The 13,862-nt window shown below is 42.3% G+C and overlaps 1 protein-coding gene across 2 annotated transcripts in view; it reads right to left on the reverse strand.

Annotated features, from left to right (window-relative positions):
* The window catches only part of ADAMTS12 (ADAM metallopeptidase with thrombospondin type 1 motif 12), a 391,880-nt gene that overhangs the window by 79,544 nt on the left and 298,474 nt on the right, over positions 1-13,862 (reverse strand). Inside the window, exons 14-16 of one of the 2 annotated variants that reach the window (XM_030927984.1) lie at positions 8,351-8,471; positions 2,901-3,145; positions 1,364-1,502 (exon numbers count right to left, since the gene is read on the reverse strand). In XM_030927984.1, the coding sequence (XP_030783844.1) occupies positions 1,364-1,502; positions 2,901-3,145; positions 8,351-8,471 (505 nt within the window). The remainder of the gene's footprint in view (positions 1-1,363; positions 1,503-2,900; positions 3,146-8,350; positions 8,472-13,862) is intronic. The other variant, XM_030927985.1, reaches the window with a different exon arrangement.

The raw sequence follows: 13,862 nt of genomic DNA on the forward strand, positions 1-13,862 counted from the left end.
AATATCACACAATTTAGAATGAACGTTTTATTCTTATGAATTCTAAAAGCTAACCTTGGCTTTCTGTGCTGAAATGGGGAAAGAAAGAAGCTGATAATATAAAAATTGTTTATAAGGTTGATGGTGCACAGCTCTCAGGGCTGGGAAAGCCAGTGAGCAGGTGCTGCAGAGACCTGGCATGCGAGAAGGAAGCCTGTAGAAGAGTAGGCTATGGTCTTCTGGTTCATTCACTGCTTCACTTTTCTTCCCTTTTGCTACATCACCAGTTCTGGCACATCACTCTATAGCTGCCCTAGTCTTGCAGGTTGCAGTTATAGGCTAGAGGCAAGAAGTTTCAGAACAGACTTAGACGTGACCCAAAGGAGAAAGAGAGGTAGAGGCTTTTGCATATGGTGATATTACTAAAGCCCCCTAAATGAGTGATATAGCCCCATGTATTCAACAGGCCCTGACCCCTGCCTTCATAGGGTTTGGGAAAGTTCATCCAGCACTGCAGCAGAGGGATCCCATGCTCCTCAAATGTCCATGTACCCCTCCATAATTGCTAGCCTCCCTTTGCAGTTAGATGGTACCCATGTGACTAACGCCAACCAAAGAGATGTGAGTGGAAGTGACTTGCAGCACTTCCAGGCCAAGGCTGTCAAAAGAGCCAGGGTGCCTCTCCCATCTTTCTTTCCTTACAGGGCAAGCTGGAAGCCATGTGTTTTGTATGTCTTATGTAGGAAATGAAGCAGAGTCTTCTAACCTGCTTCAGGCATATGATGGGTTAAAAATCAACCTTCATTGTGTTGAATTACTAAGATTTCAATGTTTTTGTTCTTGTGGCAGAACTTATCTCATCCTGACTAATACATGGCAGCAAGTGAACCTCTCCAGTGCTTGATTTTGTGAGAGCAAGCTGCTCCCCTGCTATATGTGTAAAAACAGCTAAACAGGAGATGGAGAAAGAGCACAGGGTTAGGAATCAGAAGAGCTGATTGTAGTTTGAATTTGGCCAAGATTTATGGTACATGTTTGAGGAGTTGTTCCACTTTTGTGGTTCTCAGGTTCTCAACCAGAGCAGTGGCTGTTAATGCTTTTTGTTTGACATGTAACGAAACCTTCAAACAAAGGTTTTATGGAAAACTTTTATCAAAGTTTTTATCAGCTCTATAAAAGGCCAGTATATAGAGCTGGTAAAAGAAAAAATGCCTCTCTTCAAACCATGACCCTGCAGGCTCACTGTTCACAGATGCCCCTGGCCATCTCAGTGGAGCCCTGCAGATCCATGGGCAGACAGCACAAAGCAAATCACTGGTGTAATTGCCTCTACGACCTGCTCTGAGGCTGGCATGGTTTCATAGTGACAGCGGCTGTTTCTCACCTGTCCCGCAGGTCACACTGCACTCTGTCCAGCGGCTGTACTGCCAGAAGTACACCTGCTGCTCAACATCATTGTCGAGGCCATCTTTCTGGATTGTGTACTCATACTTGATGCCAGGGTTAGTCACCTGGAATAGAAGCTAAAAGGCGAGAGAGGGGTCATGTCAAACTGTCATGACTTCATACTGTAAGCCAGTCATGTAAAAACACCACACAATGTCAGTCATCTAAAATTAGTAATGGAAGCATGCATTGGAACAAATGCCATTCAATAGATCTATACCTATGTCTGTGTCTAAGTTCATAACTATAAGTCCACCTCTACCCCTGTAGCTATATATTCTCCATCTAATTATTTCTTGGCTGGATTCCCATGGAAATTTCAGTTCACATAAATGGGGAGATCAAATCATATGGGGAGTACTTTGTGGAAATGGCAAGGAGTGTCCTTTCCAACAATAGGCTGATAGGTTACTTTGTGTTCTTACGTACTTACCAGCTTTGTGAATATAGGTAAGTGCCATAGTTTGCCCATATACAAAGTGGGGATAATAAATAGTGTCTATTTGTAGGATTGTTCTGAGGGTTAAATGAGCAAACACATGTAAAGTGGTTAGAACAGTGCCTCAGCGAATGTCAACTTGTATGATGTTTGTTATTGTTGTCTTATGATGGCTTTCCCTACCTCTCAGGCTACTCAGTACCTTTAACAAATAGTAGTTCTGAGCTGACAATGGTCATGGGCTTTAGCTTAGCGATGCTGCTCTTGGGATCTTCCCCTTACTTCCATCTCCTGCAGGCAGTCTACTCATCACATGTTTAAAATGGATTCACCTTAAACATAGAGGCAGTGGATTGGTTGCTCCCTGGGACTGGGGAAGCAAAGTCTCCTGACACTCACGGATCACAGCTGGCATGCTTGACCTTCAGCTTCTGTGAGCGCTCTGATCTCTGGCTCGAAAAGGATGTCTCTCTAACTTTAGACTGTGGCTGGATCTAACTCCTTGGTCATTTGTCATCCTCAATCTGCTTTGCTGCTATTGGTATATTCATTCCACTCCTTTTCTACAGTTCTGTGCCCAGTATGAAAGACAAATTTCTTGTACCTTTGAAGAACACATATTGTATTCTAACTCCTCTTTCCAGCAAGAATTTCACAAAGCCAAATGCTTTGCTTGAGGACAACACAGAGTAACATGTCAGTTTATCCTCACTGCTGGAAAGCTACTTGGAAACCTGTGCCACAATGACAATAGACTTGAGGAACAATCACCCTCAAACAAGTCAGCCCAGAAGCTGAACTCAAACCTCCCAGTGGGTGGTTTTAGAGCACCTTGCATTTTGTTATGGGGGTTTCAGCAATATCTAGGCAATAAAGGATTAACAGCACAAACTAATATCTCATTCCCCTCCCTGCTCCTTGCTAAAAGAGGTTTTAAAGATTCTTACTTGATGTCACCTAGCAAATACCTAGGGGAAAAAATGAGAAGTATTCTAACTAGTATACATGTCAGCAGTTTCCCTCCTTTCTGCATTACCTGGATCCACACAGACTCATTGGTGGGACCTGTGGCCATCAGCTTTTCCAGGTCTCCTTTCCTGTCATACTGAAAGACAGTCCCTGCCAGCTTATAGTTCCCGTTCCACTGGATAATAAACCCTCCATTCAGGTAATATTTTTCAGGGTCTTCACTCCTGATGGCCAGGAAGTTTCCAGCTCCCTCAATTTCCATTACTCTTATGTCCCTTGCTCCTTTCGGAATGAGCCCAATGTCAACATAACCTAAGGAGAGAAGACATAATCATGAAAGAGGCACGCCAGCTTCTCAGCTGAATGCAAACTGTTTCTGACCCATTGTTCATCCTCTTTCTAGCCTCCCCATCATTTAGTGCCCTTGCTGGATGGCCACTGGCATTGGCAGAAGCACTAATTATGGGGGATTTTCGAGAACTTGGACAGGACCAGAATTCTCAGGAGTTTTGTGACTCAATATGTGCCTGGTTTTGTAAGGAGGGGTGAAATAAGTGCGGATTGGACTCTGAAGCTTTTGTGGTTGATCTAGTATTTATTTTTCTGTAATTTTATGTTGATTGTTCAAAACCCTAAAGCTCCTTGCTAGCTTCCTGCTAGTATTTCTGCTTCCCCCTTTGTTGCTATTAAATTAGACTTCCTAACCATTGTATTGGATACATACTTTACCTCACCCCCCCTTGCCAGCAGGTAATCCTAGCTTCCATTCATTAAGAAAATCCTAGAGGGAATCTCAGATTGTTTGCCACCTGGCTATCTTTAATACAGCCTGTTACGAGGAACTCAACTCTGAGTACAGCCTTTTATTTATATTGCTGAAATAGCAATTTATAATTTATTCTCATGTGTTCTAATTCAGCATTCTGAAAAAGCGTCATATGTTGACATTTACTTAAAGATAACAATCAACTCTAGCCACAGTCTTTTTCTTGTTTAATGGTCATTATGGTAAGAGGCATACTGGTGATAAAAGGAATGAATACTTAGCGGTTGCCAGTGTTTGCCAGGCTCCATGCTAAACATTTTATGCATTCACCTTATTTATGCTTCTTGAGAACCATTACCTCATAAAATGGAAAGAACATGGACTCGGAGGTTGGCATTGTGCAAGGAGTTCTGGGGCAATGGGAGTTGAAAGACTTGGATTCTAGTCTCTGCATTTCTGCAAATCAGCTCTATGACTTTCATTGATTCATCTAACTTTTTGAATCTCATTGCACACAAGGGGACTGAATGATGACGTCTGCGGTCCCTCTCAGCTCTAATAGTCAGTGATTTACTCTTTTGTAGGCTAACTATTCTTTGTTCTTTCAACTTTTTAAAAAAATACATAAAATACAGTTTTAAGACGCTGAAGATCTTGGTGATTTTTCCACTGGATATGCACTAGGTTATTTGGTCTGATGAGCAAGCCCTTCCTCTTTGTCACCTGAAAGTGCCTCAATTTCTTCATGTTCCTCTGGCGCTAAAGAAGTATGGGGTCCTGGGGGTCAAACCCTGGCCTGTCCAGCAAGAATAATTTGCTCTGAAACTGGATACAGATTGCAACCTCAGCCTCATTTTTCAAATTGGCAGCTCTCATCCAGAGGAACCAAAATATGGTTTGTGTAGTATTTAATTAAGTTCCATTTGGCTCTCAAACACTGATTAAAACCACTAATGTATAACCACCTTGGGGAAGATATTGATCACATGTAATTGAGGCTAATGTTTTTAAAAAATAAATGCCCTTCAAGTGTTGCTATCTGCAGTCATTTTCTTACTTAAGATGTTGCATGCCTTTTCATAGCAGAGCTCATGCAGGTAAATCAACTGGCATGAAATACTGTGTCTACCACCTTGCTCCTTGCTTTTAAAAAATGAAAACCTAAATAGAAAAAAAAAATAAACAACAGAGTTTGCTTTTTATTCTTCCACTTAAGAGAGAGAATCCAAAATTAGAAATATTTATTAGGGTTAGATTGAAAGAGGCATACTTAATTTACTGCTTCTGAATAGCTTGTAGATAAAAGAAGGACCAGTAAGAATAGCTCCAAAATACAAGTGGTCCTTCAACAACACAGGGGTTAGGGCATCAAGTCCCTATACAAGTAAAAAACTTTGTGTCTAATTTTTCACTATCCCCAAACTTAACTACTTGACCAGAAGCTTTACCAATAACATCAACAGTCCACTACTACATATTTTTTGTGTTATATGCATTATATATTATATAAGTGTAAGCATTAGCTACTTGTACCAGTATTAGGGGAAGAGGAGAAGCATAATTCCGACCTCAAATAAGAAGTCTCTGGGTCCAAGGAGACCACCTGGAGAAACAATTCCATCACTATCCCACTCTTGAGCACCTTGAGCTAAAAGAATACTCAGGATGCCTGTAATCCCAGCACTTTGGGAGGCCAAGATGGTTGGATCATGAGGTCAGGAGTTTGAGACCAGCCTGGTCAACATGGTGAAACTCCATTTCTACTAAAAAAATACAAAAATTAGCCAGGCATGGTGTCATGCACCTGTAATCCCAGCTACCAGGGAGGCTGAGGCAGGAGAATTATGTGAACCCAGGAGGCAGATACTGCAGTGAGCCTAGATTGTGCCACTGCACTCCAGCCTGGGTGACAGAGCAAGACTCCATCTCAAAAAAAAAAATAGGATGTTTGAAGATGGGGCAAAAGATAGGCCCTCATTTCTGAGATTGTGATAAGAGACATCATGCATTATTGACGCTAACACACATCTTATCCAACAGTTTTTGTGGTCCACAAAAACAGACTTTACTCGCTGGCATATTTGGTCTCCAGTCTTTGACATTTGTAATAAAAATGTGTTCATAAAGAGGTTATATCATTAACCCTGGGCAATTTATCTACAGTGGCCAACTTGTCTCTTTAAAGATTTATGCTGTCCATTTGAGACAATGCTCATTGCAGGCCAATATCTCATGATGATTTATGTGTGGAGGCTCCTGGGAAAGGCTGGTCCATGTCTGATCCCAGGCTTGAGAGCACTGACACGTATGTGTCTGGTTCAGAAACAAATCAGTGTTTGACAGGCTCACAAACCACAGAGTGAGGAAGAAATATATAAAAATAACAGTACCTGGTAGATGTTTTGAGAAGTTAAAATGCTTTGCCTTAGATTTAGACTCTTAGTCTCAGTTATCTCAAAAGAGGGTTGTGAGATAATTGGAATCTTGTAACACACCGCGAGCAACCATAACCCTCTTGTTAGAAACTGGTGGAAAGGAATTGTAGAAAAGGGACATGGGAGAAAGAGAACTGAAAACATAAAGGCACAGGGAGATGTCAAATGCTCAGTGGTGGGCATGTGGTCAGAGGTATTGAGATCTTGCAGGCAGGCAGGGGTAGGGATGACGGGGGAGCAGAAGACATTTAGAATCCCTTTTTCTCATTCCCAAGAGACCAGGGCAGTGGAAAGAACCCAGAATCTATTAGAGTCGGATTTCCTAAAGGATTAAAAGGTTAAGTGGAAGAGACCTGGGGACAACAACTCTGGTTTTCAATTGAGTTATCATAATATTAGAAGAATAGCACTTCAGAGGCCAAGATAGGAACTCATAAAGAAAATTAAATAAAACAAGTCAGCCAGTCGTGGTGGCTCACACCTGTAATCCCAGCACTTTGGGAAGCCAAGGTGGGTGGATCACGAGGTCAAGAGATCAAGACCTTTCTGGGCAACATGGTGAAACCCCATCTCTACTGAAAATACAAAAATTATCTGGGTGTGGTGGCGCATGCCTGTAGTCCCAGCTACTCAGGAGGCTGAGGCAGGAGAATCACTTGAACCCAGCAGACAGAGGTTGCAGTGAGCTGAGATTGCAGCACTGCACTCCAGCCTGGTGACAGGGCGAGACTCTGTCTCAAAAAAACAAAAACAGAAACAGAAACAAACAAACAAAAAACAGGTTAAATGAAGAAATACGATTTTAAGTGTAACTTTTTATAAGTAAGTAAAGCCACTATAAATAATGGAATATATTTACAAAACACCTTTGTAAAGCTTGTAAAAACACTGGCTATCATAGAGTGCTTAATCATAAGCGTAAGACATATGGGTTATCATTCACATTCCGAATAAGTAATCCAGAGAATATTTTTCATCCGTAATAAAGCTAACAATCAAAGCTTTACAATCTTCCAGTGGTAATTCTCATGGGCAGGACAAGCATTACGTCTCACAATTTAACCTTAGTAATCCAATAGCCAAAGATGAAAAAGAGGAATGGAAATTAAATTTAGACTGTTGGTTGTTATGATTACTAGGGAACAATAGGTCATGTAATTAACCGAAGGACACACTTGATCCTCTCAGGATCCTACTCAATAACTTCATCCTGGGTAGGAAGAATGTTTAGAAGAGAGATGTTGTTTTTCCAGAATCCAGGAAAACAGGGCTTTACCATCTCTGAAAGTGGCTATCACTTCCTGTCCTGGGCATCACCGCTGTGTAGCAGACACTGCCCCTCTCCCCTCAGGCCCTACTACAATAGTGCATGATGGATTCTCTACTCCCAGCATCTCTACGTAATCCAGAGAATTAATAGTCTGATCTCCCTAGAGTAACCTCAACCCATGACTGGTGGAAAGTGGTGCATATTATCTCAATTCCTTCACCCCTCAGGTGGGGAAAACTCAGGGGACCAAGATCTGCTGTGGCTCCCATATAATGGTTCACCCTTTCTTAGCTGCCTTCCTTGGGAACTGACTCTTCATTGGGGTCCACCTTTGAAGGTGGACTCTTCATGCCCTGAGGACTATCCATAGCCCAAAGCTGCACAGAAAAGAAACTCCGCAAAAAGTGACTATGGGAAAAGAATAGTAAAGTGTGAGTAAGAAGGGGATGCTAGGTGGAGGAGCTGTCTGGAAAGTCATAAGGCACCAGTGGGTGGGACCCTCTCCCAAGGAGCAATTGGGAATAAAAGAGATTTGATACAACCCTGCCTTGTTTCTCTTTTGACTTTGAATTGAAGGTGTACCCCAATTCTTTTGCCTGTAAACCCATTGCTGGCTTCTGTCCTCACTACAGAATCTGCCCTTGTGTCTGCAGCCTTCCCAGCCAGCTTCTGATCTCTTCTCTCCCCTTGTTCTTGGTCTGTTCCAATGCCATTGGCTTTAATGTTGGATCCTCTTGTGATGCCCATTCCCAAAGAGGATCCTCTCCCAGGGATCACGCTCTTACACCTGTTCCTGTGCACAACCACAAGGCCATTTCAGATCTCTATCTCACTGTGATGCATCTTGTATTTTGTAAGCAATCAACCCCTTTCCTAAAACTGCCAAGGAACCCTTACTGCTTTATGGTAAAGGCTACATTCCATTTTGAATACTTTGAATGTCACAGACTGTTTTAAAAAAAAAAAACAAAAACTAGGAATCAACCAACCATTTATCTTGCCCCCCCACCTTTGATCTCCTGCCACATTATTTATTTGTTTATTACCAGATCCTTCCTTCTGCTTAAACATCTTTCTCACAGTCTGGCAGGAAGAGCCATCTCCCAGGCACACACCGCAGCGATCCTCTGTGGCATTGGAATCGATCTCATAGTCACAGCCAACCATCTGTGGGGAAGAGAGGTGGAGGATGAATACCCAGGTAGGGGATGCCACTCTTGCCTGGATCTGTGACTTCTCCTTTCCCCTTTGGTGCTTCATAAGACTGGACAGGAGGTACCAGGGTACAAGGATAAATGTTTGTTCCTGGTAGCAGCAAGAGGAATATCCAAGCATCCACCAATGGTAAAGGCACTACTTGCTCAGAGGTGAGGGAGGCACACATTGAGTGAGGTCTCTAATTTCCTGAGTCAGAGGCAGAACTGAACAAAATCTATGAAAATGTTCCAAAAATCTAACTATGAAAACGTCTTGGAGTTGAAGCTAGTAGAGCAGCAAGTCTCTTTCAGACATGTTCTCATCCTGGAAAAGGAGAGCCACGAAGCTTGGGGTGTTCTGTGGAAGTGGATACCAAAGAATCATGACACTTAGATTGAAAGTCATGAACCATATCTGACCTTCACCTGGACGTTTCTGTGGCTTGCTTTCTTCTATGACCACAAGGGAAAGCTATACCATATTCCTTTAGTCATAATTTTCTTTCTTGTTTGGGAACGATTGTGTCCAGATAGTTTCATTTCCTTTTTGATCTTTAAAGATCATTTTCTTTCTAACTTGAAAGCCACCTCAAATCTACTCAAAGGAAGAATGGTTTGAATCTTTTTTAAGAGAGAGATGGAATCTTGCTATTTTGCTCAGGCCAGAGTGCAGTAGCTATTCACAGTCAACAGCCTTAAACTCCTGGCCTCCCACCTCAGCCTTCTGAGTAGCTAGGACTATAGGTACCACACCAGGCTTATTTTGAGTCTTTAAATACACCCTCTACCATCTAAACAGAGAATGAATGCCCACAAACAGAAAATAGCTTGATTCTTTAGGTTAATTGTCTTTAATTTCCTTTAGGTCCAAAGACTGTGCTGCTTCACCCAGTTGGGGGAAAAAAATAAAGTGCGATTTTAAAAAATTAATTATGCTAATAACAATAGGAAAAAAAGCAATGTGCGAAACAGGTGCCTTCAGTGACTATGAATAAAATGCCAACCCTTCACAAGCAGTAAGTTTGCGTCAAGCTTGAGAACCCTCTAATAAGCTGACATTTACAACCATATTCCCAGTGGCCTTCATTCCTTCACTGATTTGAAATGATTGCTAGGGAGATTGACTCTGAGGAATATTAATTTTAAAGTATTTTCTTTAATCTCTATCAACAGGGAAATAGATATAAAAATGTGAAGAATAAAGGAAGGAAAGTCAGAAAAGCAAATATCTGAAGCTCAAGTCTTTCTTCTTGAATGGGTAGTTATATTTCTAAACTAATATCTGCCTGCATAACTGAGACACAAGGGTTGGGGGAAGGAGACACACCCATGTCCCCAACATTCTGTCCCACAGCATATTAAATGGGTTCTTGCAGAGACTCACCCAATTTAGTTTTCCTGTGAGCTGTATGCAGTACAGTAAAAATTGAATTAAGTATACAACAGAAGGTCTAGGAAGACATGAACCAGTCTTCCTTGTTGCATATAAAACATAAGGGGCTGGGCCGGGAGCAGTGGCTGAAGCCTGTAATCCCAGCACTTTGGGAGGCCGAGACGGGCGGATCATGAGGTCAGGAGATCGAGACCATCCTGGCTAACACGGTGAAATCCTGTCTCTACTAAAAAATACAAAAAACTAGCCGGGCGAGGTGGCGGGCACCTGTAGTCCCAGCTACTCGGGAGACCGAGGCAGGAGAGTGGCGTGAACCTGGGAGGCGGAGTTTGCAGTGAGCTGAGATCCCACCACTGCACTCCAGCCCAGGCAACAGAGCGAGACTCCGTCTCAAAAAAAAAAAAAAAAAAAAAAAAAAAAAAAAAAAAAAAAAAAAAAAAACCATAAGGGGCTCTCAGAGGAAAAGAAACAAACCTCAGTCTTCTTCGTAACACACTCTGGCAACACAGAAAGCCCACAACAGTATGCTCTTTCTGCCTTCAGCAGCATCAGAGGTGGCTCTGCTGCTGCTACCTAATGTGGGAAATGACTTCAGCATGGCCCTTTTCTGATGTGACTCTGAATATGCCAGGGAGTCACCCCAACAGGTAGTGTGTTTGTGGAAAAAATCACTTTCGTTTCCCATCTTATCAGTTACAGTGGTATTGTGAATAGTGATGGTGGTGGTGGTAATGATGTTGAAGGTGGTGATAATAGTGATGATGTAGTGGTGGTGGTGATGGATAATAATGGTGGGGGGCAGGATGGCGGTAGTGATGGTGGTGGTGGTGGTGATAGTGATGGTGGTGCAGGGTAATGGTGGCAGTGGTGATAGTGGTGATGTGGTAGTAGTGGTGGTGATTTGATGGTGGTGGTGGTGATGTGGTAATGGTGGTAGTGATGATGTGGTGGTGGTTATGGTGGGGTGATGGTGGTAGTGATGGTGGAGTGATGATTGTGGTGGTGGTGGAGATAGTGTTAGTAGTGGGGATGTGGTAGTTGTAGTGGTAATTTGATGGTAGTGGTAGTGGTGGTGGTGATGACATGGTGGTGGTGATGGTTGGGTGATAGTGGCTGGTGGTGGCAGTGGTGGTGATGTGGTAGTGGTGTTGATTTGATGGTGTTAGTGATTTGATGATAGTGGTGGTGGTGATTGGTAATGGTGCTGATTTGATGGTGGTGGTGATAGTAGTGGTGACGTGGTAGTGGTGGTGATTTGATGATGGTGCTTGTGGTGGTGGTGATGATGTGGTGGTGGTGATGGTTGGGTGATAATGGCTGATGGTTGTGGTGGTGATGTGGTGGTGGTGGTGATGTGATGGTGGTGGTGATTTGATGATAGTGGTGGTGGTGATGTGGTAATGGTGCTGATTTGATGGTAGTGGTGGTAGTAGTGGTGATGTGGTAGTAGTAGTGGTGGTGATTTGATGATGGTGGTTGTGGTGGTGATGTGGTGATTTGATAGTGGTGGTGATGATGGTTGTGGTGGTGGTGGTGATGTGGTAGTGGTGGTGGTGGTGGTGGTGGTGGTGGTGATGTGGTAATGGTGGTAGTGATGAGGTCGTGGTGATGGTGGGGTGATGGTGGTAGTGGTGGTGGTGATGGTGGAGTGATGATGGTGGTGGTGGTGGTGATGGAGGTAGTGGTAATGGTGGTTATGTGGTAGTGGTAGTAGTGGTGATGTGGTGATATGATGGTGGTGGTAATGGTGGTGGTGGTGATGTAGTAGTGATGGTTGGGTGATAATGGTAGTGGCGATATGGTGGTGGTGATGGCAGCAGTGGTGGTGGTGATAGTGGGGTGATGGTGATGATGGTGGTGGTGGTGGTAGTGGTGGTGGTATAGCAAGTAATTAACTATGAGAGGAGAGTTGAGAAGGACTCAAGAATGACTTACTGATTTCTGGCCTAGATATCAGTAAACATAGATGGTTTTAGTATCATTCCAAAAAGAAGTACTATAGAAGAACAGGTTGGGGTAAGAATTAGGTATAATTTTAATTTAGAAATGTTAAGATTGAAGTAACTTTTGGGCTTTTGAGGGTCAGGAGATAGGACCTGGTATTCTGAATGTAGATCTGGCTCAGAGCAATTGATTTAGGGATGTTTAGTGTATCACTGAGATGGCCAAAATGGCCTTGGAGATGAAAGAAGGTTCAAATCAGTTTTTGAGAGAAATTAGTGAGGAAGCTAACTCAGGACAGTGGGAAGACTGTCAGGTAAGGATAAAAGCTTAGGTGGATTGAAAACATTGACTTTGTAAGGACATACATATATAACGTTGAATTTTTATTTTAGGGAGTGCATAGTAGGCTAACAGTAAGATCAAAAAAGGGGTGTGATGGGATTGATCCAGAACCTTATCCAGAACTGCGGTAAGAGATTGGGGGAAGGCTAAGAGAAAGTTAGGGAACAGCTGATGGATAGACCAGAATATCTGGTCTATTTCAGAAGGAAATTCAGCCAATGTTATGCTGACTGTGTGAAGAGGGAGGAGTCCAGGAGCTGAAGTCAAGCAACCGGTTACCAGGAGAAAGAGGGGAGAGAGCTGGAAGGTTAGCGAGCCAGCCTCAGATAATGGGTATGAGAGTGAGAGTTCAGAGCTGGAAGAGGGTGGAGGTGAGTAGGGCATTTGCTCATTTTTAAAAGCTTATTCTGTCATCCTGGTAATTTAAAATGGAAGGTGTCCTGAAAAGTCAAAGTTTAAATCTGTATCTTTGATAAACAAGCTTACTAAAGAAAAACTAAGGGAAGGGCACACATAGTTACCTCCCAGAACAAATTCAGTTCTGATCAGGGCTTGATAATTTCCTTGACAATATAATCTGCAACTCTAACATACCAAAATATTGGCAAATAGTGTAATTTCAAAATAGACATGAATATAAGCAACCAAATTTTCATATTCACAAAAAATGTAGATTAGACAAACACTGCATACATTGTTTTCCTGAAAGCATATGTTTTTATGTCAATACATGCTCAATCCCCTTTGAAAAAACTAGTAAATGAATAAGGAGGGTAACAATAAAACTAGCAAATAAGGGGCCTGGAACTACCTACAACCTGGATCCTTGAAGATAAAGTATTTAGGCTATTAAGTATATTTGATTTGACACCATTTTTTTCAGCTTAAAAACTCAAATCAGTGTGGTATAGACAGAAAGTGGGCAAGTATAACTTTTAAAAGGTCTTAAATGGCACCCAGAAAGAGGGAGGCAGGCTGATAAAATCTGGCTTATTCTATCGGGTTCATGTGATTGGCTTCATGAAAGACATCCAACTTGTAATGGTTCTCAATCCTGGCTACTTATTAGAATCGCCTGAGAGCTTTTAGAAATTACTGATGTCTGGGTTCTATTTCAAACCTGTTAATTCAGGATCTCTGGGATGTAGGGTCTGGGCAGTGATGTTTTAAAATCTCCCCAGGTGATTATTATATGCAGCTAGGGCTAAGGACTTTAGTCACTGAGGAGAAAATGTGATGCTGAAATTATCTTTTAGATCTAAATAACTTTGCATTTATAGAAATAGCATCTTTAGCCTGTGATGGAAAACAGGTGCCTTGAACAAAATAAATGAAAAAGCAACTGTATAGAGAAATACGAACCTTCTCAGAGTGCTGAATATTTAGGGGCAAGAGCTTGTCACAGGGAATAATTTTGTCCAGTGGAAAAAAATATTATAAATATTTTTGAAAAACAAATAAAATTTGTTGAGTTTACAGATCTATTTTCTAAGAGTTTATCTTACACCAGGGCCTCTGTTAAGAGCTCAACATATATTACCTGTGAAAGTTGTCAGAATCAAAACGGAGCAACTAATGTTAAGAAAAAACTGGCCGGGCGCGGTGGCTCACGCCTGTAATTCCAGCACTTTGGGAGGCCGAGACGGGTGGATCACGAGGTCAGGAGATCGAGACTATCCTGGC

Source organism: Rhinopithecus roxellana, chromosome 3, assembly GCF_007565055.1.
Source record: "Rhinopithecus roxellana isolate Shanxi Qingling chromosome 3, ASM756505v1, whole genome shotgun sequence".
Classification (NCBI taxonomy): Eukaryota; Metazoa; Chordata; class Mammalia; order Primates; family Cercopithecidae; genus Rhinopithecus; species Rhinopithecus roxellana.